Below are 25,045 nucleotides of genomic sequence, written 5' to 3' on the forward strand. Positions count from 1 at the left end.
GCCTATTGTTCAAAGACAGTCCGTTTTATTTTCTAAAATATCCCTCCAATTCGTTTTTTCTATGGAAATACCCTTACCTTCATCACCGAATCGTCACGGGATTTTAACTGAATAACAGAATATTCATTGCTCAACAGAAAAATTGCAAATTTGCATTCTGTTATCAGTGACATGCAACCGAAAAAGGTGAAGATTTCTGCGAACCTCCCAACCGTCTTCGGGAGTCCCTATTAGCGAACTAAAGGTTTCGGACATCGTATATATAGGTATAAACACGATGTACGCGCGCATATATCGATATATTAATTCGCGTTTATCACCGTTATCAATTAAAGAAATTGTTGTAATAAAACAATTGAAGTGCTGACGAGATCCGCCTATAAAAAGTGATTTAATGTAAACAAAATTATTACATTCTGTAGGTAACCCCTGGCGCGGGCGACATTGCCGGTAATGTTCGAAGAAATGTCAGATATTTCCACGGGATACCTTTGTCGTTGCTAATTTGCCTCAGCCGAAGGGTCAGTATGACTAATTTCAAGGTTCTGTGTTGTGCCAAAGGTGAATCTCCCGAGAAAAAGGTTAACAAGGGTAAGCCGATTTTTTTTGTTATATTTCAACAAATCCGTTCGCGTCGAACAGTGTCGGGCTATTAAGGAATCAAATAGATAGGAGAGGAATGTGTGCGGTTTCATCATCAGGCGACGTGTTTTGGTAAACTGTTGGCAAAAAATTTATGGGGATTAATCTTCAGCGGATTTATTCACTTTGAAGCGATTCTATTTGCCAAACAGAAATTCTAAGCTACCGAATATCTCGTACGTAACACTTTTGGTAGGCGATTTTGTCAAATATGATGTACAAAGCGAAAATAATAAAAATAATTTTTGTACCACTTAGGTAGATGTGTGAAATATGACACAATGTTATTTAGTTTATCGCTATTAAGAAGAAAATACATTTATACTTCCTCGAATGAAAATAAATCAATTTAAATCAAGTTAATTTGATATAATGTTGCTTTCTTAAAAAGTCAGCTTTGTATTTTTTTTATATTTCAGTGAAATTCAGTACGGGCAGTTGAATATAAGCTTATCACTTGCCTAAAGTTTGGAGGTCGCCAAGAATATATAATAATTTTTAAAAACGGTATTTTAGTAAACATTTAATTTTTTAATGTAAAAAAATAGTATGTTTATTTCATGTTGCTAAAATGTATTTCAATTTGAGTATTTTGGGCTTCTGTTACCACATTACTGTTTTTTTTTTTATTTTTAAAATGTTCTTTCAAATATTTCCCAATTACCTTGGGATATTGAAAAAAATTTGTCATAAGTTATAACCCAAACAAATTTTATTTAAACTATAATTATATCAATTAAAGTTGAAATAAAATGCAAACAGTATTCAAATCCAGTCAACCAACGAATCTGGATACACTGTTAAATATGATTACTATTTCTTATCTCTTTATACAGTAGAGTACAAAATGTAAAATGTATCAAATAGTGAAAGATACGAAAAAATTCTTGATAAAATGTTTTGCTTGTTTAGAAAATACGAATACCATAACGAACTTCAATTTTGTTGCACAGGGTGGGCAAAAACACAAAAATGTTACTTTGTATAAGAGTAAACATTCTTTATTTTGACAATATATGAAAAAAGGCATTCTTGCTTGAAAAATGAACAAGAGTCACGTTATCAAAAATATAATTTTTTATACAGGGAACAAAGTACAAAACAAATACGTCCTATTCAAGAGTAATTTTTAAATAAAACGAACATAATTACAACATCAATTAAGATAAATAAATAAATAAAGCAATACGATGAAGATGTTAAATTTCAAAAACACCACCCTCATATTGAACACATTTTTCTAATGTCTAATCTAATATATATGAAGGAATTTCTAATTTCTTCCTGGGATATTGAACGGACAGCCTGGGTAATTCTGCCTTTTAGCATTTCAATATTATTTGGTATTGGAGTAACAATAGAAACATATCGGCCATGTTTAAGTCAGGGTTCCCTAGGGGCCACAAAATTGGACTAATTCTACCAATCCATCTTGGACCATGTGTTGCGTGGTTGGGCAACTAATAAGATGTTCTTAGTAGAAGTATGTATTTGGTAAAACTTAATAAGTAGTTACTATGGGAGCGTACAGATTATTGTTGGTTAACTTTGCAAGTGCACTAGTCGAATTCAGATAAACTGAACTGATGTGTGTGCCAGTACTGTCAGTTACCAGTACTGAAAATAGTACCTGATTTTTAATTACGGTCTTCTATTGTGACTGTTTATTGCAGTATCTGTTATTGGTTCTAAGGCGGCTTATGCGTTCTTAAGTACGGTCGCCTATTGTAGCTGTTTTTTACAGTATTTGTCGTCGACTCTAAGGCTTAATATTTGCCAATACTATTAAGCCATTCTGGACAACCATCCTGTTGAAAATATATTTTTTGGTGAATATTTAAGCATTTCTAAGTACGATATTCTATTGCAGGTGTTATTGTAAAATTTTGGGCCTATAATCCTATGGACATATATCGCGCACCACACATTCACTTTTGTAAAATATTGTCTTCGGGTCATTATTCTAAATTCAGGGTTTTCTGGAGACCAGTACCTGTCATGCTGGGATGCCACAGTTCCATTAGTAGAAAATGTACATTCATCAGAACACAATAAATTTATAAAAATCAATATTTCCTCTTAAAATTTTGTCTTCTACCCACAAACAAAAATCTAGTCATTTCACTTGATCTCCATCTTCCAATGTTTGATTAAAGTGTGGTTTGAACGGAAATATTTTTCTTTTCTTTCAAAATCTTCTGAATATAACTTTTTTCCACAACTTCTGACGAATTGACAAAGCTGAGTGTGCGGGTGCATTGTCATCGCCACAACTCTAGTTTCTTTTTGTGTCAATGTCGTAACCGTAAACCCAATTCTCGTCTCCCGTTATGATTCTTTGAATGAATGTTTCATCGTCATTAGATCGTTCAAGGAATTGTCGACAAAAGTGCACACGATTTTATTATTGTTGTTCAGTTTCAAACGAGGAACAAATGCTGCAATTTTTCAGTAAAATTTTCATGGCATGGATCAACAGAGATGCTAACCTCTTTTGACAGTCAATTTACACGCACCAGATCTTTAACTTTCTTTAACGTAGGAGTCGTCAGTTAAGTCGAAGGCTTTCCTGGTCGAGGACCATCTTCAGATGACTGACGACGATCCAGAGCATCATCTCCGTAAGCTTAGTCTATTCATTTTTTTTTAAATCAAGTTTGTTGCATCGAAGAAATGTTTTTATCAAAAAACGACAAGAACGTTTACAGATTTTCTTTACGATCGTTCGTTTCCGAGTAACTAATTATCAGAGCCAAAAAGGCCATTTTTGCTTTGAACGACGAATCATCGTACAAAGCTCGAATTAAAGAGGATGAATCAAACTAAAAGAGCTGATAAGTTCGAAAAGTAACCTACAGGATTTTGAATATCACCGAAAACTTCAGGATTTTTTTTATCATTTAATTTTTCTGATTAGTTTATGTTACATAAATACTAAATTGAAATTTGACTAAATGCGTCGAACTTATTACCATATCTTCGCCCAACAATAAAGTGGATATAAGATGTAATCTAAAGCTTTTACTATAAAATTACGACTGTGATTTTTATTGTTACTAATCCCTTCGCTTACGATTTAACGTTATTACAATTAAAAACTATAAATCTCGTTTAGCCGTTTATTGTTTATACGACCCAGACGTCTACAGGAGGGGAAATTAACAGGGGAAGTTGTGAAATAAAATAATAATAATAAATGAAATTGCCTGAGACAATTACTATCAGATAAAAAGTATGTTGTAGTTGCGCATTTTATTATCTGGTCTTGTACATCACAAACGACTTTTGCAAAATTAAAAGGAAATCGAAGAGGATTATTATAAACAAAGTATTGCTAGTCATGTATTATAAAGATTAGCAACATACATTTATTTGTTTTATTTATTTATTATCGAAATATACCCAAAGTTGTAAAAATTTAGTTAGCGGAATATGTAAAAAAATATATATATAAATGGAAATATAAGAAGAAATCTTGGATATTGGTTTATTGTGAGATAAAATATAAACCGTTCTTTCTTTTGTTATTCTATACATTTCTGAGTCATTGCGATAAGGGCCAATCCCGTATCTCAGTCCAAAGTGTGACTAACTGAAACCTCTTACTTTTTTAAATACAATGGAATGTTTTCCCGCGATTATAATTATTTCTCGAGTTTCTCGAGTGCTCAAATTCAAACAAATTTCCATCTAATTTTTTTCAGGATATTCATACAAATATATCAAATATCTGACATGCTCTTTCACAGTTGCGGTTACAGATATAATAAATTCCGATCATATTAAGCTTATCTTCATTTTAAGCATTTGCCAAAACGGAAACGTTTTTCAACATTTACTGTAATCTTTTAAAGTATAATATTCATTTGGAGTTTTGGTTATTCATATGCATGTTTAAGAATTAATTTGTCATAATGCAATTAAAATTGTAATAATGTTTTAATTTTGACGGACAACTTATCGAATTATGTACCTACAGGTATGACCCAGTGATGGAGAATAATGTTTTATTGTAACGTGTGATGGTAGATAAATAGTTTAAATAACTAGGTGGATTTCACAGGGTCTAACGACACTTATAGTGTACGATAATTCAATAAATAAAGAAATCTAAATAAAAAAATTACATAAATTTGGAACGAATACACTGAAGATGAATTTTTCGAGACAAAACGTCTGAATCTGGTTCGGCTGAGGCAGCAGTACAGTATTGGGGGTCAAGAAGCCTTGCAAAAAATTTAATAAAATTTCCAGATTCGTATTTAAAAAAATGAAGTTGATGATGGTCTTGGAGAGACGAAACGTTACATATAAAAATTGATTATGCCATTCGAGAGAGAGCAAAAGGTTGTCACGAGAAAGTGTTCTTCTTTTTTCAATATCACCTCAAACAAGGTTGAAATTAAACAAAAACGGATTTCCAAAAGTTCGGTTTTTTTCAAATATTTCGAAAACTAATCATGTAAGCCTTGATTTTTTAGAGGCATAATGTTGGTTCTCTGATTATGCAACTTTGCCCCCATTTAAGCTACTTCGTATCTCTTACTGTTTCCGAGATCCCTGTAGTGAAAAGCGAATTTGTAAAAACCTGTATATGATTTTTCGCGTTTTTTTGACCAAAAACTGCCAATATCTCCATGAAGACGGATGTTTTCGAAATAATGTTTCAAATAAAACTCGTTCAAAATTAAATTTCCTACCAAATTGTCCTTATGATAAATTTCAATTTTCCCAATAATTTTCCGGTATTTTTTTTAAAAGAAGTACAGATGTGAAAATATGTATAATGTTTTGGAGCCAAAGTAATGGTCAATTCATTTTTAAATAACAAAACAAACAAATAAAAGTGAAGCGTACATTTCGAACTGATTTTGCACTTTTTAATATTTTTCAGAAATATGTATTTTCTTTGAATTTTTTTGCGACAGCGATGAAGCAGTTTTACACAAGAAACGTAGATATGGAAGCCCATAAAAAATTGTTAAAAATAATAAATAAAAAAATTGTTTTTTAATTATGAATAAATGAAGAAAAATTATATTGATATAAATTTATATTTTATTATTCTTTTGCAGTTCCAGAAAATTCCCTTTCTATTGTCATCAAATTTAAATTTTCAATTTCATTATATTACAAATTTTTATTCAAACATATTTTTCTGGAAATATTAAAAAGCGCATAATTAAGTCGTAATGTACAGGGTGGGCAAATAAGCGAGGTAAGCGGCTGTATCTCAGAAACTAATGATCGTAGAGAGCTACGGTAAAAAATTTTATAGGTAAAGTGGGCAAGGGAAAATGCTGGAAATTATTTTCAAGTTTCCAAGATGGCCGCCAGTGGGCGTTTCCACCATCTTGAATTACATAAAGTTACGTTTCTCGCGATTTTCCCCAATGAATGTAACAAAAAAGTATTTGCGTTTTAATGTTAACTTAAAGTCGAATATTTTTTGTAAAAACAATTTTTCTCTATCTTTCGAAATAAAGTGGTGGGGGGTATTTGAATGTTGTTTTAAATAAATGCCTGTAACTTCGAAACGGCTTAATGGATTTGGATAAATTTGGTATCATTGAAAAGAGCATTTCTTGGGCTTTTAGGTTTCTCGTAATCATGACAGTTGCGACCTACACGGCCGCCGATAGAGGGCGTTATTCGATATTATAACCAAAATATTGGATTTTCTCAAAAAATTTAAATGCGATGATATGACTTTTTTTAGACTAGAAAATAGACAAATGACCAACCAATAAGCCTGCGCAAACCGCATCTTAATATCTTTTTCCTAACTCAAATTATTAAAAAAAATACTAAACCAGGAAAATTCATATATCCCCATTTAAAAATGCATCGGTTGCTTTCGATAAGAAGGCAAGTAGTAGGCCATGGACACGACAATCGCCTAACAAAAATATTGCCAAGTAACGTCAAACTTTTGTCACACGCAGCCTAATATTGTTGATTGCGTATAATTTGAGTACTTTTTAATCAAAATGCCTCTCACAAATAATGAAGCCGTTGACATGATTGCGATTTATTTCGAGTGTTTTCAAAATGCAGCTATAGCTGCAAGACAGTACGCGGCACGGTATCCAGATCGCCGTCATTACGGGAGAAGAATGTTTCCGCGCTTGGTACAGCGATTACGCGATACTGGAAGTTTTCGTCGTCCTAAACGTCGCAGGCGTCGCAATGGAAGGACCGAAGAAAACATTATCAATGTCTTGGCTTACATAGAATTTGATAGACATGTAGGAACTAGAACATTGTCTCTAGACTTGGGAATAGCACGAACAACTGTTAGAAATATTTTGAAAGATTATAGGTAAATAATTTTATCTTATTCCAAGTATCTTAGCACATACTCTCAAATACACAATTCAGTGTTATTCTGATTATATTATTTTTACGCATATGTTGTTTTTTACTTTTAGATTACATCCTTACCACATAGTTTTGCACCAGGCGCTAAATGAACAAGATTTCGATAATAGATTAAATTATTGTCAATGGATGCTAGGCATGCTTGAGGAAAACAGAAATTTCTTAACGGAAATTCTCTGGACCGACGAGGCTACCTTTAGTAGTGATGGTAGAGTAAACCGTCATAATATGCATTATTGGTCCGCTGAAAATCCGCATTGGTTAAGAGAAGTGCAGCACCAGGGACGCTGGAGCCTAAATGTGTGGTGCGGTATCATTGGGGACAGAATTATTGGACCTTATTTTTTTGATCAAGCTTTAACTGGTAACCGCTTCTTAGAGTTTTTGATCAACGACTTGCCAATTTTGTTGGAAGATGTGCCACTCGAAACTAGGAGAACTATGTTTCTGCAATTAGATGGTTGTCCGGCACATTATTCAATTAATGTCCGAAACCATATTAACGGGACCTTTCGAGAACGCTGGATAGGAAGGGGAAGCCTATTTCCTTGGCCGGCAAGATCTCCGGACTTGACATGTCTTGATTTTTACTTGTGGGGACGCTTAAAAGACATTGTTTTTCAAACTCCACCAACAACACGAATGGATATGGAAAACAGAATTCGAAACTCAATTCGTCAACTATCAGCGGTAGAAATCGAGGCTGCGGTTCTGTCGACTCAAGAAAGACTGGAACAATGTGTGGAATATGACGGAAGGCAATTTGAACACAGAAGGCATTAATCTTTTTTCAAAATCGGTCCTTTTCAGGACCACAACTTTATTTAAAAGGAAAATCGCTTATAAATACGAAAACGTGCGACTTAAAATCACAGCACTAAATAAACTGACATTTCTTGTGAATATTTTAGAGAGGAGTTTGTCTTTTATTTCCATGGCCTACTACTTGCCTTCTTATCGAAAGCAACCGATGCATTTTTAAATGGGGATATATGAATTTTCCTGGTTTAGTATTTTTTTTTAATAATTTGAGTTAGGAAAAAGATATTAAGATGCGGTTTGCGCAGGCTTATTGGTTGGTCATTTGTCTATTTTCTAGTCTAAAAAAAGTCATATCATCGCATTTAAATTTTTTGAGAAAATCCAATATTTTGGTTATAATATCGAATAACGCCCTCTATCGGCGGCCGTGTAGGTCGCAACTGTCATGATTACGAGAAACCTAAAAGCCCAAGAAATGCTCTTTTCAATGATACCAAATTTATCCAAATCCATTAAGCCGTTTCGAAGTTACAGGCATTTATTTAAAACAACATTCAAATACCCCCCACCACTTTATTTCGAAAGATAGAGAAAAATTGTTTTTACAAAAAATGTTCGACTTTAAGTTAACATTAAAACGCAAATACTTTTTTGTTACATTCATTGGGGAAAATCGCGAGAAACGTAACTTTATGTAATTCAAGATGGTGGAAACGCCCACTGGCGGCCATCTTGGAAACTTGAAAATAATTTCCAGCATTTTCCCTTGCCCACTTTACCTATAAAATTTTTTACCGTAGCTCTCTACGATCACTAGTTTCTGAGATACAGCCGCTTACCTCGCTTATTTGCCCACCCTGTACACTCTTAAAAACCCATAAAATGATATGTTTGATGCTCATAAATATTCAAACCTCGGAAAACTATGTAAGATTTTCCAAAAATTTTCAGCAATTTTCTTTTCTCAAATTTTTGTTATTTAAAAATAAATTGACCGTTATTTTGGCTCCAAAACATAATTTCAACATAATCAGTACTTCATTTAAAACATATACGGAAAAACTATTGGAAAAATCGAAATTTTTCGTAGGAGCAATTTTGTAGGAAATTTAATTTTGAACAACTTTTATTTGAAACTTTTTTCGAAAACATGCATCTTCATTGAGATATTGGCAGTTTTTGGTCAAAAAACGCGAAATTCATGTCTATATCTCAAAACTCTGTATGTTGCTGGTTATTGCGTGTGTGACACATGTTTCCTGACCTCAGAACCTACACTTTTCTATAAAAAAACCTTAGAGTAAAAATTTCATTTTCTCCTTATTTTCCTGGAATACAACTGACAACGCTGGCAGTGCTGTGATAAAAATTACCATGCTAATTCCGGTAGCAACGTAAATAGGAATTAAAGAGCAGTTTAAAAAAATACTACAACTCGACTATTTCTATGATAAAAAAATCAGATTCGTATTCAGGGTAACACATAGGTACTATTATCCGAAAGAAACTGACCCTCGCGTAAGTATACACCCTGTATAACAATCAATTTTACAGAATCATAACGACATAAAGTAATCCTCAAATGTCACACACACTGAAGCAAAATCGTTTCTAAATTAAATTTTAACTTCCAGGGCCCACCTTTGGTTGCAGACACTTCCAAATGATACTATATTTCTTACTGATGACCTACACCTACTGCATGCGAACAGTATTATCCGTGGCAATAGTGGCTATGAACGACAACAGTACATCTATTAACAGCAACGTGCCCGTAAGTATATTTCGAAATGACTTAAAGCGTTCCGTACACTTCCAGTTTTTCGCCCCGACTTAACCGCAAGTTTGCGCGATTGAACATAATGTACACCACGTACGTTTCCAGACCTACAACTGGGACAACCAGAGCGTGGTTCTGTCCGCCTTCTTCTGGGGCTACGTGATGCTGCAGATCCCCGCCGGCCAGCTCGGTAAGAAGTTCGGGGCCAAGTGGATGTTGGTGTGCTGCATAACGGTGGACTCCGTGGCCTGCTTATCGATCCCAGTGATCGCCGAATATTTCGGCGCTACAGGGGTGATGGTCTGCAGGTTCTTCCAGGGATTGTCGCAGGGCTGCATTTCGCCGCTGCTCCATACGCTGTTGGGGTATTGGGCGCCACCCTGCGAGAGGTCCGTCATAGGGACGTTTTCCTACGCAGGTACTGGTTTTGTTTATTTTGAAAAGCTAAAAAAATTGGTACGGAATGCCACGATCGGGTAAACAGTGATCAAGGACGTGCTGATGCAAAACTATTGGTAAAAACACAATAAAAGGACAATCCTCGACTGACACGGTTAACAGACCTAAAAGAAATACAATGGATTAATATCTGGGGTTCGTGGTGGCCAATGTATGGGTCCTCTTGTACCAATCCAGCCGTCTTCAAATGTAGCATTCAAATAATTTATGTTTGTTTGGGCATCATGTGGAGGTGCACCGAAGGAGGTGAAGGATAATATGGATATAGTTAATTAACTTAATTCCGTTGTACCGATATTTTATACCGTTCCTTTATAAACGCATTTGCTTCGGTAATTAAATGTCTTTTCGTTACCGTCGTGTTCCTCAATTCATTATCAATATTTATTTTTTGCTCCCTAATTCGCGAATAATTTGATAACAAAAAAAGATATCGAACCCTTTTTGGCGTTAAAATGTAGCTATTTTTATGCTCTTCGAACAAATCTATCAAAAATTTTATCCTGCTCTTTAAAAAAAACGTGAAACAACTTAAACTTGGATAAATAGCACCAATAAATAAACAACACTCTAGTTACAAATTTCAAACTTATACTATATTCATCAATTGTTTGTGCTAAATTCATTTATGTAGAGGAAACTATAGCACTGCATTTAAAACTTTTGAGAAAAATCCATAAAACGGCATTATAAGTTTCCATATTGAGGTAAATGACTTTTACCACGAGATAAAGCATGAAAAGACCTTTCCAACGAGGTATAGCACTATGGGCTTTTGATGAGCCAAAAAATACATTTTTCTGATCAGACATTAGGGGCTTCCCCCACCCTTTCTGTCGAGAGACAGAACATAATGTCAATAACAAAAGTTATGCGCAATAAATTCGGCTATCCATATTTGTACTATTTAATATACCTGAATAGGAAACATTTCTGAGAAAAATTCAGCTCTATGTTTTGGTACGTAGATTGCGCCCCCTAGCGGCCGAGCTACGAACTTGAGAACTATTTTCAGCGATTTCTCTTGGTCGATTTATTAATCAAAATTTTTTTCCCGAAGCTGTAGGACCTATACTTTCTCTAACATCGTACCTCACCGACTTTAATGGGACACCCTGTACAATTCAATCAATGTTAACCAATAGTCGCAATCATTTTCAGTAAATTGAATAAAAATTTTCAGATTACGATACGTTTATTTTTGTTGAGAAGCAGGTAGCTAGTCTCTCATCTTATTCAAACCCCTTCAGTGTCATAGTTTCTATTAATCAGTTAGCTTGAACGTTTATCTCTCTCGATTTTTATCAAGTTAGTATCTGTTTATGGCATGTTCTTATCGGTAGGCTGCCTTGACTTTTTACGAAATATTGATTTTAATTTTCATATTTTATGTTATGGTCATATATCGCTTGTAGGAATAAGAAAGGATCAATGACCTTATTTCAAATATTTCATATTTGTAAAGCAGTAAATAATACATTAACTGTAGTTTTATCACCAGATACTGTCAGATAATGTACGCGTAAATGTTATTCAGAATGAACAAGGTTCAGGAACAAATAAAAATCTCACATCCACGTGTATACATATAAAATCAATCACTTTTTATTTACAAAAAAAAATCGAGTAAAACTATATTTAGAAACAACAGCGTATAGTCCGGTCAAATTAGTCATAAAAATTGTGGTCAAATAACGAAAATTCCGACAGAGCTAAATTTTGGTGGAGACCTTGGGTACACCATTAGAAATAAAGTGTCAAAAGTCCCCACCGATCCCATGTGTGCTAAAAAACTTATTCGGGGTCAAAGGTCAAAATTTGAGGTTTTTTGGATTTTTTTCGAAAGTAAGTAAGTTTTATCAAAAAAGTATCCCTGACAAAAATTATAGATATGAAAATTATCTACAAAACTGGTCCTTATACTTTTTTTTCTAAGATCCACCATTCCTGAGATATCGCGATTCTAAAAGGAGTCGCGTTCTACATGATATGCACATATATGCCACGTATATACATAGTCAGGCACTTAACACATGTAAAAATGCCTATTTGTGTCTCTTGTATGTATAAACTATACTATTCTGAGAATATACACTCAAAAGAAACTCAGTCCCTTTGACAAAATGACGCAGATGTCCTTATAATTGAAACAGCTATAGAACAATTTAATGCAACAAATACAACTATTGTAGTTGGTGAAAATGTTGATTTGTTAATACTACTCACTGCAAGGACTCCAATTGATAAAATTATGTACTTTTTAAAACCTGGAAAGGCTCAACAGCGAACATAAATATATTCTTCAAAAAGTTTATCTGCTTATCCAAAATGCCAAAACCATATCTTATTTTTACATGCGATAATCGGCTGCGATACTACATCAGCAATGTTCAGAAGGGGTAAATCATCAGTATTAAAATTATTTGGAAAAAAAAGATTTGATTGATTGCAGAAATTGATTCTTCACGTCAAACAATAATCACAAAAGGAATTCGTTTTCTCCTTGCTGTTAAGGAGCTCCAAAAAAAATTGATTGTATAGATAAATATAGATATTTAACTTCTGTAAAAAATACACGAAACAAGAAACAAGTACAACTATCTTGTCTTCCTCCAACATCAGCTTCTGCTAATCAACACTTGTATCGAGTATACTATCAACTTCAGACATGATTAGGCAATCAACTGAACCTAGAAGACTGGGGTTGGAAATTAACAGATAATACTTTGGAACCGATTCAAACTTTACTTCCACCTGCTCTGGAAAAACTCCTAAACACTATTTTTTGCAATTGCAAAAAAGGTTGTAGTGCTAAATGTGGCTGTAGAAGAGTAGGGTTACTGTGTTCTTCAGCGTGTACTAATTGCCAAAGCCAGTCTTGCTCAAATGTCCAATTGAATACAACAGACGAAGATTCATGTGATTTCGATGAAGAGACAGCTGATTCATCTTCATTTGAACAATTTATGAACATCCAGCAAGAAGATGAATAAGAAGAAGAAGAAATCGAAGAAGACATGACTGTTGAAGTCGACTTTGAAGAGTATGAATCACATTAAAATATCAAAAGAAATCAGAACTTCAGTTAAAGTCAATAACCAATATCAATATCAATAATCATCATACAGTTAAAACAGTATTGTCCCTGAAAATTCCGTCATAACAGTTCGTGGAGTAGGCCTACCGGGGAAACCACGTTAAAAAACGCTCCAAAGTACACTACCTCACAGGTGGTGTAGAAATGTGTGCATATCATATAGAACGTGACTCCTTCAACTATTAGAATCGCGATATCTCAGGAATGGTGATTCTTAAAAAAAAGTATAAGGACCATTTTTGTAGATAATTTTAAGATCTATAATTTTTGCCAGGGTTACTTTTTTGATAAAACTTACCGTTTTCGAAAAAAATCCAAAAACCTCAAATTTTGACCTTTGACCCCAAATAACTTTTTTAGCACACATGGGATTGATGGGGACTTTTGACACTTTATTTCTAATGGTGTACCCAAGGTCTCCACCAAAATTTAGCTCTGTCGGAATTTTCGTTATTTGAAATGTCTATTTTGACCGGGCTAGTAGTAGTCTTTTTATCTACTACGTTAGAATATATGGAAAATTGTATATTCAAAATTTTATACTATCCATTTTCACAGGTTCTGTTTTTGGAAACATCCTGTCACTACCAGTGACAGGCTTCATATGTTCCACTTGGGTAGGTTGGCCTGTCGCTTTCTACCTATTCGGAGCGTTAGGGTTGAAATGGGTTATTCTTTGGATACTATTCGGTGTCGATAGACCAGGATGCCACAAAACTATAACCTCATATGAGAAGATGTACATTGAGAGCAGTCTAGGCCACGAGGAACACAAGGTATTAAGGTTAAAGTTAAAGAAAAAGTTAAATGTTTTGTTAAAGACGTTCTATGAATTTATAAAATCGGAAAAGTGTTGTTTTTATAAAAACAAAATCAGTGTCACAGCTTTGCATATACATGTTTTTTGAACAATAGATGCTTGTAACCTTGAACAACTGACAAGTACCAGTTGAATCACATTTCACAATAACCTATTTGAGAGATACAGATCGGTAATTAATTGAATAAAAATTATACGAATATTTCAGATAACGAGCTACTCATAACGTAACTAGTGTTTGTTATTTTGAAAACATTAGAGATATCTACCGGGCGCGGGATGTGCAAAAGTGCATAAAAATGAATTGTGCGCCTCAAGGTTATTCCACCTATAAATCCTCTATTTACGATTTGAGTCGATATTATAGTTCATCACGTGTATAAACAATGATTATAATGTAAAAATTATCAAAAATTGAGTTTCTTAGCTGTATTAAAAAGCTCTCTCCAACAGGAGTTTTTGCTTTTGTTTATACTTATAGGTTTTCAAAAAACGCTTCATTTGAGACCTGCTAAATTAAAAACCATTAACAATTTGTTTAAATAATTGCAAAAATCCAGCGAAATTTGAATTTACTATAAATAGAAGAAAAGAGCATAAATCGTCTCTAAACTGCAGTAAAAGTTGTATTTTGTTGCGCTTAAGAAACCCTGAAAATTTGGTAAAAAAATATTTATTTGTTTACGAGTTTTTTCATTTGTTTATTAGAAATAGCATTTTTTCAGTTGCAAAAACGCGGTTGTTAGCGTTATAATACAGCTAACAAACTTCATTTTTGGTCATTTTTACATATAATCATTGTTAGAACAATGATCTTGTTATTTTAAACCGATACTTTTTGGAAATATTATTTCTTTTTGCCTAAACTAACGATTAAATCAAGTTTCAATCTGAAACGAATTTTTGTACAGTTTTTTTTCATTTACTGGGCTAATGACTTCCCAAGATAATTAGATCGGAAATGCAGTGAACAAGACGAAGGAATCCAAATCTGTTCACTGCATTTCCACTCTCATACGGTTATGGGGCTGTGGGGTTCTTGGGTTTATGAGGTTCCGGTGATTATAGCGTTACTTAGTTCCAAGGTTAGTCAACCATCTATATCACGATCATTTGAAATCCGTCGTCCTGTTCCACTCCATTTCCAGTTTCATAGGGTTTTCGAAATTAAAAATGTCAAATTCATTTAATTTTGGAAACTTTGGGGAAATATCCTGTGCAGTGCACTCGACACATGACATTTTTTTGTAGGTGCATCGCACGCCTTGGAAGGCCATCTTAACGTCCCCGCCATTTTGGGCCGTCACTTTCGCTTTTATGGGTGCCAACTGGGGTAGTTCGGTGTTACTGACACAAACTCCCACGTACCTCAACAAGATTTTAAAATACGACATAAAATCAGTAAGAACGTGAACCGAAACGCCGAGGCAGTTTTTAAGTCATTAAATTTCAGAACAGCCTGTTGTCCGCCGCCCCTTACGTCATGATGATGATGTGCTCTCTGATGTTTAGCCCCATCTGCGACATGCTGATCAACAGGGAGATATTGTCCAGAGGAGCCGCCAGGAAGATATTTAACAGTATAGGTGAATATTAGTAATACGCCAGCCCTTCTGCCGCATTAATGCATTATACGAGATCAGTTCTAGATTGCAACGGATTCACTACTTATCTTTGTTATCTGATACGGCTAATTTTAAAATTATATTCAAGGTTTCGTGACGTTTATTTAGAAGAAATAGTTGAAAAGTAGTGTAGTAATCAAATTATCTGTTTAAATTCCAATTTACGTGCCACAGATTAAAAAAATGTAACAAATAAGTTTCCACTGTTTAGCGATCTTGATTAGTTATCCAAGTCAAGGTTTTAGTGAGTTAAAGATCAATAAATAAAATATCACTATATTTTAAACCAGTGCCAACGTTTCGGTGTTATTTTACACCATCCTCAGGGCTCGAAATTTGAAGTGTCTTTTGTCCAACTTAACTGTTCTAAATATTAAGAAAATGGTATCTAGATACTTATACCTATGTGTACTTATAATTCATGGAACAAATTCAATGCGGTTTTCTTTCACAGTATAAATTGTTATAATGTCTTAGGTACTGTTCAGCAGAATGACAGTAGAAAAATTCATTCAGGAATGTTCGTTGTTTAAAGTGCATAAATGTCATTAAGAATAAATAAAAGGATTAAACTCGATAATTCTTTAATACAGTTAAAACAAAAGGTGATGATAACAATAACTAAACTTAAAAAATAAGGCAAACGCTTTCACACTACATACATATTACATCTATTCTCTATATACAGGGTCGGAAAGTCCCCATGGTTCATCGGCCGTTACGTGAGAGCGATAAAGAAAGTCATAGAAATCCGTGCGATAGAGAAAGATGGCTATAATAAAGGCGTCTAATAGTCACCGCCCATTTCGCCCTTCCACAAATAAGATCCACTTCTTATTTCTATTTGCCGATTCAATAATTTCGCTGCGCCTCGTCTATTAAATACCAGCCGCGGCATTAAATTTTGTGCTTAGTGTCTAGTTAAACAAATAACTATTAGAGTTAAGAGAATATAAAAAAATATATATTGAAATATACAGGGTGTATCTAAATAACACCGAAAAAATTCAAGGGGCGATTCTCCGATGAAAATTAATAGGGGTCTTTGGTATAAAATTTTTTGAAAAAACCCTCCCCTGAAAAGTTACGCCCCTCCTAAAATTACAAAAAAAAATTGTTTTTCTTTTTTATCTTCCACGTACATCAAGCTAAAGAAACCAAACTTGGTGAACATTATCTGTCAATAAAACTACACTTTTTGAATTTTTTTCAACCCTGAACTATTTTTGTAAGGGGTTGAAATAATCAACCCCTATGACATTTTTTCTTATAATTTTTTTTTCGATAAAATTTTTTCCTTTTAAAAAATATGTCTAAAAAACCCCATTCATTTACTAACTTTTTGATCTCTTCAAGTTTCTTCGAAAAGTTAAGGATTTATGACAAAAAAAAATAAATGTATTGTAATGTATTTTTAAAAAGATGAGCTGTTTAACGCGAGTGTATTTTGCCGAAAGATCTAGTGGCCTGTTCTTTACAATGGAATCCGTAGAAACAAATGTCAATGTCATTTATTGTCATATTAAATAACATTTTATTAAAAAACACTCAACCAAATAGTTGACCTATGATTCTACTAGGCTAAGAAGTTTGGAACTTAGACTAAAAGTGAACAAATGATGAATAATGTTATAACAGTAACAAAAAATAAAAATCTGTCGGATATTGACAATACAATCTACAAAAAATGTTGAAAATGATTGCCTTCAGCTTCAATACAAGCATCTACTCTTGTTCTCATAGAATTGCGTATGCGTTCAAATATTCCTGGTGAATTTTTTATCGTTTCACACCCTGCTACAATGCGGTTTCGCAAATCATTGATATCTTCAACTGGCCTTGAGTAGATCAAAGATTTCAGATATCCCCATATGCAAAAATCCAAAGGATTAAGGTCAGGGGAGCGGGCTGGCCAATTTACATATCCTCCTCGACCTATCCATCGATTGGCATACACCTCATCCAAGTGACGTCTTGCACGTATACTAAAGTGGGCTGGTGCACCGTCGTGCATAAACCATAAACGTTGCCTAATTTGAATGGGAACTTCTTCAAGAATAATAGGTAATTCTTCGAGAAGATGACAATATGAGTCACCATCTAATCGTCGTGGAAGAAAATAGGGACCAATTAAATGATCGTCGATAATTCCGAGCCACACATTTAATGAAAATTGATACTGATGATTTCCTTCAAAAAAGTCATGAGGATTTTCCTCAGCCCAAATATGATTGTTACGAAAATTTCTAATACAGTCTCTTGAGAAATTCGCCTCGTCAGTAAATAAAATATTTCTTAAGAACTGCGGCGCTTGGCCGATCATATTAATAAGCCATTGACAAAAAACCACACGTGGTAAAAAATCTCGAATCAGTAACGACTGCACCCGTTGGAGATGATAGGGATATAACTGTTGTTCTTTTAAAATTCTAAAAACTACCGAATGGCTTACATTTAGGACACGAGCTATTTTCCTGGTACTAGTTTCTGGGGATTCCTCAATTAAATTAAGTACGGCTTCATCGACAGCTTCAGTTCTAACTTCTCGGCTACGGCCACAGTCATGACTTCTCTTTTCAAATTTTCCAAGTTCCCGCAAGCGTTGGTGAATATTTGTGAACGTAGTATGGTGGGGTAATCTACGCTCTGGGTACTGTTCAGCATAAAGTCTTTGCGCTTCCAATGCATTACCGTTAGCATACCCATATGTAAAATGCATATCTGCCATTTCTAAATTCGAATAGTTAACCATATTTTCGGTTTATTAACTAATATTTTCTACACAAAATCATGAAACTTGTGAAATAGTAAGAAACAGTAACAATAAATGACATTGACATTTGTTTCTACGGATTCCATTGTAAAGAACAGGCCACTAGATCTTTCGGCAAAATACACTCGCGTTAAACAGCTCATCTTTTTAAAAATACATTACAATACATTTTTTTTTTTTTGTCATAAATCCTTAACTTTTCGAAGAAACTTGAAGAGATCAAAAAGTTAGTAAATGAATGGGGTTTTTTAGACATATTTTTTAAAAGGAAAAAATTTTATCGAAAAAAAAATTATAAGAAAAAATGTCATAGGGGTTGATTATTTCAACCCCTTACAAAAATAGTTCAGGGTTGAAAAAAATTCAAAAAGTGTAGTTTTATTGACAGATAATGTTCACCAAGTTTGGTTTCTTTAGCTTGATGTACATGGAAGATAAAAAAGAAAAACAATTTTTTTTTGTAATTTTAGGAGGGGCGTAACTTTTCAGGGAAGGGTTTTTTCAAAAAATTTTATACCAAAGACCCCTATTAATTTTCATCGGAGAATCGCCCCTTGAATTTTTTCGGTGTTATTTAGATACACCCTGTATATGCTATATGCAGAAAATAAACAAATTAAGTGGAACCAACACCCTTGTTTGTTTCCCTGTGTCCTCCCATTTTTAAATACACCCCATTAACGAATGTCATTCATTCCAGGCACCCTTTGCCCCGCTGTGAGTCTCACCCTTGTGGGATTCATCCCTCAGGACGAAGCAGGAATTGCGGTGACCCTCCTGATCCTAACGGGCGGCCTCAGCGCCGGAGGTTTCTGCAGTTTTCAAGTAAACCACATGGACCTGTCGCCCAACCATTCTGGCGTCCTCATGGGTCTATCCAACGGATCCACCAGTATTTTTTCCATCATATCGCCCCTTATCGTCCAGTACATTGTCACCGATCAGGTAAAAATAACAACGAGCCACTAGTTAGATATACAGGGTGTTCAACCTTTTCTGCACTAATGGCAATTATTAATTTTGATTGTGTACAGTCTGTTTAGGATAAGTTTGCAATGACGCCACAGTGTGAAATGGTAAAGCGTTGCCAGATTGTAAATTTCAGCATATTTAAGAAAATTTATTTATGATAGTTTTCAAATGAATATGTTTTTTTAATGATTGACATTAATTTAAAATCGATATAAACTGAATAACATTTTAACTAACTGTTATTGATTGTTGTGGCACTCGGATGTATAACATTTTTAGGCGATTTTTAATATTCTTGGGTTCAGCGTTGATAGGTTTGCTTTTTCAGACGAACCAATCGATGTGGAGGACCATATTCGTCACAGCGGCCTGCGTCTACGCGGCAACGGATATTTTCTACGTCGTTTTCGGTTCCGGCGAGGTCCAGTCGTGGAATGAGGCGAAGGAAAAGGACGATAAAGACTGCACGAAAGCGTGATGAAAAGAAATGTTGCGTAAATACTCAGCCCAAGTGTGAATATTTTGTATATAGTCAATTTCTGTCGCGTTGAATTGTTGTATATAGTGTATTTTAATAATAAATGTTTTTATTTTAACAATTACTTATTCATTGTTTCAATCCGTGAAGAAATGAGAATGGAAATTTAAAAAAAATGAGGATGAATGTCCATTTCGTTCCCTAGATAGACAAGGCGAAAACCTCGAATTCGTGGGAGAAATTTTCCGACTCGATTTTTTTGCATATTCAGATTCGAGAGATGTTCCTTATCATGAATAAGATGATGCCGGCCGGAAGCGCTTTATTAACAATTAAAAAACAAGGCTTTAGAATAAAGCGAGGCCCAAAAACTCTTCGGCATCTTGTAGGGGGGTGTTTAAACTTTAATTTAGGTACCTGGCAACATCAAAAATAACAATTTTTAACCCGGAAATCGGCCGTTGAAAATTAATCATTTTCGCATTTTTAGCAACTTAAATTGTTTATAACTTTAAAGCTATCAATTTAAGAGGCATAGTGAATAGGAACTTTTTTGTTTATAATGTGCCAAAAAATCTTCTTCCGAAGTGAAAAAAACAATGTTTACAATTTGTTTAAAAAAAGTTTGTTTAAACAAACAGGCACCAGATTTCCGGCCGGCATCATCTTCATTCATGATAAGGAACATCTCACGAATCTGAATATGCAAAAAATCGAGTCGGAAAATTTCTCCCACGAATGCGAGGTTTTCGCCTTGTTTAAGATGTGACGCCAACAGATTTTTTAAAGGGATTATGCTAACGAAAGACGAAAGGCAAAGTAGGAAGAGCAAATTGGAGGTACTTGTTGTTGCTTTTTGCCCTAAGCCAAATGCAATGACAACGATGTACGGCGAATGTCAGTTTCCAAGCTTTTACCGAGTTTGTCTTATTGCCTGAGTAGACAGAAAAAAGTAGTAGTAAGATATCCCAGGGATAATTTATGAGAAACATTGAACAACGAAAATAATCAAATTTTAATTCCGCATCAAGATAAACCGCCGTATAGTAAATTTGGCCCAAATATCTGCTGCGTCGAAAAATATTGAGAAAACACGATTTTCTTTTCATCTTTGACCACCTGTATGTTTGTTATACAGGGTGTTCCAATTAAAACTTTCCATCTGGAAAATATCGGAATTAAAAAACAAAAAAGAAACTGAGACACGTCGATTTTCTTTTCAAGGGGGACATGTGATGGCGTAAGTTTTGGTGTCTTGGAAACTACTCCTTAGGCCAACAGGAGCGTAAAATACCCTTAAACTTTAAATAGCACCCTATGTTGAGTGACATCTCGTTTTAAAGCTTTTCGGGCATTGTCTGACGACATTCTTCAACAATAGGCCCCTTGCACATGTTGGATTTTTTATATTAATTCACATATTTAAATATAGCCTTATTTAAAATTATTAATTATAAAATATTTTGTGAAAAATTCTTCTACTCGAAAATTGACTAAATCGTACGTTGAAATTTGGAGATGAGCATCCTGTAGGGGCGTGTCGTAGAACGAGTTGCTATTGGTGCGACGTACATTAGAAAACGATGTCCTATTACTTCTTAAAAACATTTATTATTTTTAGTTTACATACGATACGATAACGATACTGATGTGCTGTTTTATTTATTAACTGGTTTCCATTCTATTATGTAGATATACCTAAATATGCACCTATGTAGCAAAATAATTAAGTCTGTGTAGGTATAATATTTAATTTTTTCGACGTTTAGTTCAAGTGAGCTTTCCTCGGGTAGCATAATATTATTTACTACCTAAATAATATTTTGAATCTAAATTTGTTATTTTAAATAATCATGATTAGTTTTTAGTTTTTTAAAAATTCTTAAGAATATTTGTAACATGACCGAACAAGGTTATGCTAAAGCCCACTCAGATAATTTACCGAATGATGATTGTGGAGTTTTTTCGAAAAGCATTTTATTTTATTCGGCAGAAATAAGGGGAATAAAAGCAAACAGTTATGAAAATGTGATTTATAGATATCCACATAAATTTATTTTAAAATACATTTTTTCTGGCGTTTTTACTGATGTATTTTCACACATCGGTACAATGGGTGAATCGTACATCTACGGAGATTTTTGGCTTTTTGGCTTTCAAATATCACTAGAAATGAAAATTTTTCTATGCTCTCCTAATTGATGGATTCGAATTTTTCAAAAAGCGTTTGAAAGCTTGAGAGCCCTTCTATAAATGATTAAATTTTCAAGTATCTAAGGGCCTTGGTTTTTGCTCTGAAAAATTTTGAATATTTGCAAATTTTTTTTTCAAAATCTGGATTGCAAAATTATTATGCAGAATCTATCTAACCGACTTTGATGAAATTTGGTGTGATGATTCTACATAACATGAAGTTTTCTTGAGCCAAGTATGAAATTCCCAACCCAATTTAAAGACCTCAAAAAAATTCCCTAAACGGTAATGTTTTTTAACCCCATATTTGGCGATTTTTTCGATTTTTACAAAAATAATCATGATTCATTCTATTTGTAACTAGTCATATTTTGTAAAAAATTTAATTACAAACATTTTTTTCCTCTTCCATTTTCGCCTAAAATGAACTCTTGAAAAGATACATAATTAATTAGGAAGAAAAATATGACATTTTTCGATTTTTTTTTAACATATTGTGCCGCCAAAAGTTAAGCCCACGTTTTTTTATGCCCATAGAAAAATTTTCATAAGTTTAACTTCACAAATTTACAGTGTATACAGGGTGATTCAGTCATAATGTCATTAATTTTAACCACGTATTCGGAAGGCTTAATCAAGACAGAAAATCGGAAAAAAAAATTTTTACTCGACTTTTAAAAATGAAGGAAATCAACCCATAACTCCCGCTACGAGGGCTGCCCTGCCGATGCCCGGATGCTCGGAAAATTTTGTAACGTAATGTCACGAACAGTTGTCGGCTAAAGGAACAGCGTTGCCAAGTTCAGGTTCAAGCTCGCCAGGTTAGTATTTGACATATAACCGACCACTTCGTACACTCGATGCACCTGGGCGACTACAGCTACTACGAAAACATAGCCGGTATTTTAGATTTTAAATTAAATTTGTTGATACGATTTTCCTTTGATAAAAGACCGACAACTTTTTGCTACTACACTCGTATTAGTCTAGGGGCTAGGGGCCAGATAGGTTTCCGTAGCCAAACAGAATTCCACGGCTGCAAATAACTTATTTTTAAGTATTTTGACTTCTCGAAACCAAAAAACTTGGTGGCAAAGCCTGAAAGTGGTCAGTTTAATTGTTGTTAACAAATTGAATGTTTAAATGGCTGTAAAAAGTTTATTTTTATAGCTAGTACAATTTTTTATCTGTTAATTATTACGTTTTCTCACAACAAACATATATTTTTTTGAAAATTAAAAAAAGATTAACTTTAACCAAAGTTATTGCAAATTTAGTGCAAATATATTACATTTTCCGTCTCTGCGCGCACCAATTTTACCATATCTCTGGTTCAATTGGACGGATTGAGACGCACATCTCATTTTAAAACTTAAACTTTATTTTACAAGATAGGTAAGTTCCATTGATTAATTAATTTATTTAAAAATTAATGGCAGCTTAGAAAGTTGTGGAATTTCAACGAAAATGTTGGCTTTATTGGTTTATAAAACTTTTTTTGTTATTCAATTTTTATGAAAAGCCAAAAAAGTTACCGGTTATTGTTCCTCGCATCCTAACAATGATTTCATGCCTTGCTTGATTGTTAGAATGCAAAGAACAATATCCGGTAACTTTTTTGGCTTTTCGTCGAAGTTGAATAATAAAAAAAACCTTATAAACAATTAAAACCGGCATTTTCGTTGAAATTTCACAACTTTCTAAGATGCCATTAATTATTAAATAAATTAATAAATAAATGGAACTTAGAACCAGATATGGTAAAATTAGTGCGCACGGAGACGGAAAATGTAAGAAATTTGCACTAAATTTGCAATAACTTTGGTTAAAGTTAATTTTTTTTAATTTCCAAAAAAATACATATTTGTTATGAGAAAACGTAACTATTAGCGAATAAATTGTACTAGCTATAAAAATAAACTTTTTACAGCCATTTAAACATTTAATTTGTTGATAACAATTAAACTGACCACTTTCAGGCTTTGCGACCAAGTTTCTTTGGATTCAAGAGGTCAAATATTTAAGAATAAGTTGTTTGCACATCGGGCTCCTGGACTATATGGTGCACGTGTGCAAATTAAAACTGGGTTAAAAGGTTACTGAACCACAGGTTACCCTAGGTCGGAAACACGACGTACCGAGTTGTTTATTTGTCTCCGTCCCATTGTTTTTTTATGGAATATACAAGTCTCTCTTCTAATTGCAGTCAATATTTAAATACTGCATACAATTTATCCTCTCTTTATAATTTATCTAGTGAGTGTTGGTTTTTTATGACATTATTTCTGTAACGAAATTGAAATGGTTATGAAATGAAATTTAAATTATTTGAACTTTTGGGGTTTTGTAACTTCAATATTAAATCTTATTTAAAGTGAAACAGCTAATTTCTTTGCAGCCATAATAGTCACATTTGGTCAGATGAAACACACTACTACCCGCACACTACTCGTCGGTGGTATAGCTTTCAGAGGAGATTCGGTGTCAATGTCAATGGCGATCGTTTAATTGGGCCGCATTTTCTACCTGAACATCTGAATGGGCCGCGTTACTAATTTTTAGTAGAATTGTTTGAAAACCTTCCCCTTCGGGCTTACAGCAAATGTTGTTAAAATATTAAAATTATGATGCTAATAAAAACTGATTTTTGGCAAGGCATGCTCAGACCTCGAGGTTCTTGCTGGGCAACAATAACAATTTAATATGTTGATTGCATAAATAAAAAATAATTTATAGCATTTTAAATTATTATTGGCTGACGTGAGCAAAACCGTTTATTTATTGTCTTTATATGAGCGAAAATATATAAATATGGCAACGTTGCATCTAGGGCGCGTTGTTCATAGGTTCATATCGTAGCCGTGCATAATATTGTGACGTCAGCCGGTCAGTAACAGCCTGAAAAGGGGGTTAAATAATGATTTGAAAATATTTTTTTTCAGCTTAAATATGCATTTAAATTTTTTTTTAATCACGCCATCGTATTATACTCATTTTTCTCTATCTGCTCTTAAAATTAATGACATTATGACTGAATCACCCTGTATAAGGTATCATACTGCT

General features: G+C 33.8%; 1 protein-coding gene across 1 annotated transcript; it reads left to right on the forward strand.

The window, feature by feature from the left end:
- Positions 1 to 368: 368 nt before the first annotated feature.
- LOC108903456 (putative inorganic phosphate cotransporter) lies at positions 369 to 19,913 on the forward strand. Its single transcript, XM_018705651.2, has 8 exons — positions 369 to 591; positions 9,420 to 9,559; positions 9,671 to 9,983; positions 13,680 to 13,897; positions 15,193 to 15,342; positions 15,395 to 15,527; positions 19,040 to 19,284; positions 19,640 to 19,913. The coding sequence occupies exons 1-8, from the start codon at positions 528 to 530 to the stop codon at positions 19,787 to 19,789; spliced, it is 1,413 nt and encodes a 470-aa protein (XP_018561167.1). The 5' UTR covers positions 369 to 527; the 3' UTR covers positions 19,790 to 19,913.
- Positions 19,914 to 25,045: the final 5,132 nt, after the last annotated feature.

This window comes from Anoplophora glabripennis, unplaced genomic scaffold (genome assembly GCF_000390285.2).
Source record: "Anoplophora glabripennis isolate ALB-LARVAE unplaced genomic scaffold, Agla_2.0 scaffold82, whole genome shotgun sequence".
Taxonomy (NCBI): Eukaryota; Metazoa; Arthropoda; class Insecta; order Coleoptera; family Cerambycidae; genus Anoplophora; species Anoplophora glabripennis.